Here is a 2,463-nt window from a genome sequence, read left to right as displayed (position 1 = left end):
GAGAATGTGAATTTTTTAGTTTTGACAGAAGAAATTTGCTTAATGAAATATGTTGAAAGAAATAAACATGAGAATGATATATGATTGAAAAGGCAAAATAGTAATTTTCTTTTATCTATCGTGATAAATAATGATTGAGAGGGAACTAACCGATAATTGAAAAAGATATGGAAGCTTGGTATGAGGGTCAATTTGCACTTCATTTTCTGTTATTAGTATAGATTTAAACTGTGATTATTTTGTTATTCCCAAACCAAACTTCTTGATTTCGGGACAGTTGTTCAACACTACATTTTCTAAGGATGACCATTTAAGAATATCTCCCGAGGAAAAGCTTCTTAGGTTGGGCGAGTCTTCGAGATGAATTTTCTTCATTTCACAAAATTCAATTGCAATTGCAGCTCTTCCTTCATTTATAAGCTTTTATTTCTATAATGTTTTTGAGTTGCAAATAAAAATACAGAAAAGCAAACAATAGTTTTTAGAATATCAACAAAGGACACAATATTTTTATTACAAAATTTTCAATGTATTTCTACTTTTATTTATAATGTATTTTTACAACTATCCAAACGATTCATCAATATATACCTATTCGAAATTCACCAAAAAAAAAAGTTTAATGTCTCGGTAGGTCCCTATTTTCGGCGTGAATCTCAAATAGGTCCCTTTTCTTTTCGGCGTCTCAATTGGGTCCCCATTTTTGTAAAATTGTAACAATTAAAGGCCTACCGTCAAATTGGACAAACGGCCGTTTAATTGTTTATTACGTGGCATGGTCAGTGTTTTCAGTAATCATAGGTGGAATTAAAAAAGAGTTTTGTATTAAAAACTATGAGGTTAAATCAGCTTTAGAGAAAGGGCACAGTGGGAATTCCCACTTCATCTTCCCCTCTCCTTCTCACACACAACCAGAGTTCGATGATCTCGTTCAGAGACTCTAACCGATGGCTCAGCTCACCCACCTGAGCCCGGAGCACCGAGTTCTCAGCCTCAACGCTCAAGAACTACTGTGTGGTGATGTTGACGGTGGTGAGTATCTGCTTATTCTCCTTTCTCAGCTGAGCCACTTGGGTAACCAGATCGTCCAAGTGCTTCTGCTTCCTCATGCGAGATCGTCGTGCAGATTCGCGATTCGATGTCATTCTCTTCCTCTTTCTCTGATCCATTACCGGTTGCAAGTCCTCCTCAGAACCCGAGTTCTGAAGCAGAGAGGATGAACCCGAACATGTTCTGCTTGAGGAAGCCATGGGTCCTACGCCTAACAGTGCGCGATTTGTGATTGTTGGGTTCTTCTTTGCAGGTCTGGTTTTTATGCAGGTTCGATTGTAGAGCGGGAAGGTGCGGTGGTGTGTGATGGCTGCCATGGAGGTTGGGCAACGGCGAGGAAGCTCGCGAGGTGAGGGAGGTTAGTGGTGGTCGCGGCATGGTTGGTGAAGATCGCGAGGTGATGATCCGAGATGAAGGTGCGATTGGGTTCCGAGAATAGAGAAGATGAAGATGGTTGTGCCAAGCTTTCGTCAATGGAGGAGAGGCGCGATGAAGGTTGCGGTGGCTGGTGCGTGTTCGATGATTTGCGTGTGAGAAGAGTGGTGTCGCGGCGGCTGGCGTGGTTGATGGTGGTGGAGAAGAGGACGGTGACTTTGTGCGACGGCAGCGAGATGTTGGTGATGCGAAGACGAACTCGCAGATGGCGATCGTGGTGGCTTCGAACCCTTGCGCGAAGGAGAAGGAAGGTGGCGGCGGTCTTGGTTGAGGCACCGTGGTGGTCCGTTGATGCGCCGACGAGAAAGGAAGGAGATGATGTTCTGGCCGTGGCGACGACTTGCGGCATTGGCGGGAGCGGCGGAAGCGGAACGGCAGTGGCGGCTAGGGTTAGGGTTTCAGTGGGTGGAAGATGATAGGGCTGACGTGGCGCGAGGTTGAAGATAAGGTGTTTGATAGAAAGTCAGTGTGAGATGGGAATCATAATCAGTTTTCCCACTATGCCCTCTCACTAAAGCTGATTTAACCTCATATTTTTTAATTGAAACTCTTTTTTAATTCCACCTGTGATTACTGAAAACACTGTTCATGCCACGTAACAAACAATTAAACGGTCGTTTGTTCAATTTGACGGCAGACCCCTAATTGCTACAATTTTACACAAAAAAGGACCCAATTGAGACGCCGAAAAGAAAAGGGACCTATTTGAGATTCACGCCGAAAATAGGGACCTACCGAGACATTAAACCAATAAAAAATTAGATATCTACTTTTTCAATTTCAATATTAAATAATATAAACAGATGATTGGTAAAATAAAGGTTTAAATCCTTTAGTTGTCCCTATTTATATGAGTTTTTCCCAGTTTGATCCCCCACTTATTAGAATTTCCAATTGAATGCTTAAAAATGCTAATTTGAATCAATTGAGTCCCTCCCTCACGCCCTTCCCTATCCTCGACGTCACCTACTCCACTCC

At 42.5% G+C, this 2,463-nt stretch overlaps 1 protein-coding gene across 1 annotated transcript; it reads right to left on the bottom strand.

Annotated features, from left to right (window-relative positions):
* Positions 1–748: 748 nt before the first annotated feature.
* LOC108328653 (bZIP transcription factor 44-like) lies at positions 749–1,367 on the bottom strand. Its single transcript, XM_017562547.2, has one exon. The coding sequence runs from the start codon at positions 1,365–1,367 to the stop codon at positions 1,008–1,010; it is 360 nt and encodes a 119-aa protein (XP_017418036.2). The 3' UTR covers positions 749–1,007.
* Positions 1,368–2,463: the final 1,096 nt, after the last annotated feature.

The sequence above is a fragment of the Vigna angularis genome, chromosome 2, assembly GCF_016808095.1.
Source record: "Vigna angularis cultivar LongXiaoDou No.4 chromosome 2, ASM1680809v1, whole genome shotgun sequence".
NCBI classification, from domain to species: domain Eukaryota; kingdom Viridiplantae; phylum Streptophyta; class Magnoliopsida; order Fabales; family Fabaceae; genus Vigna; species Vigna angularis.
The sequence above is the reverse complement of the archived record's forward strand: the minus strand, read 5'-3'. Positions and strand labels throughout refer to the sequence as shown.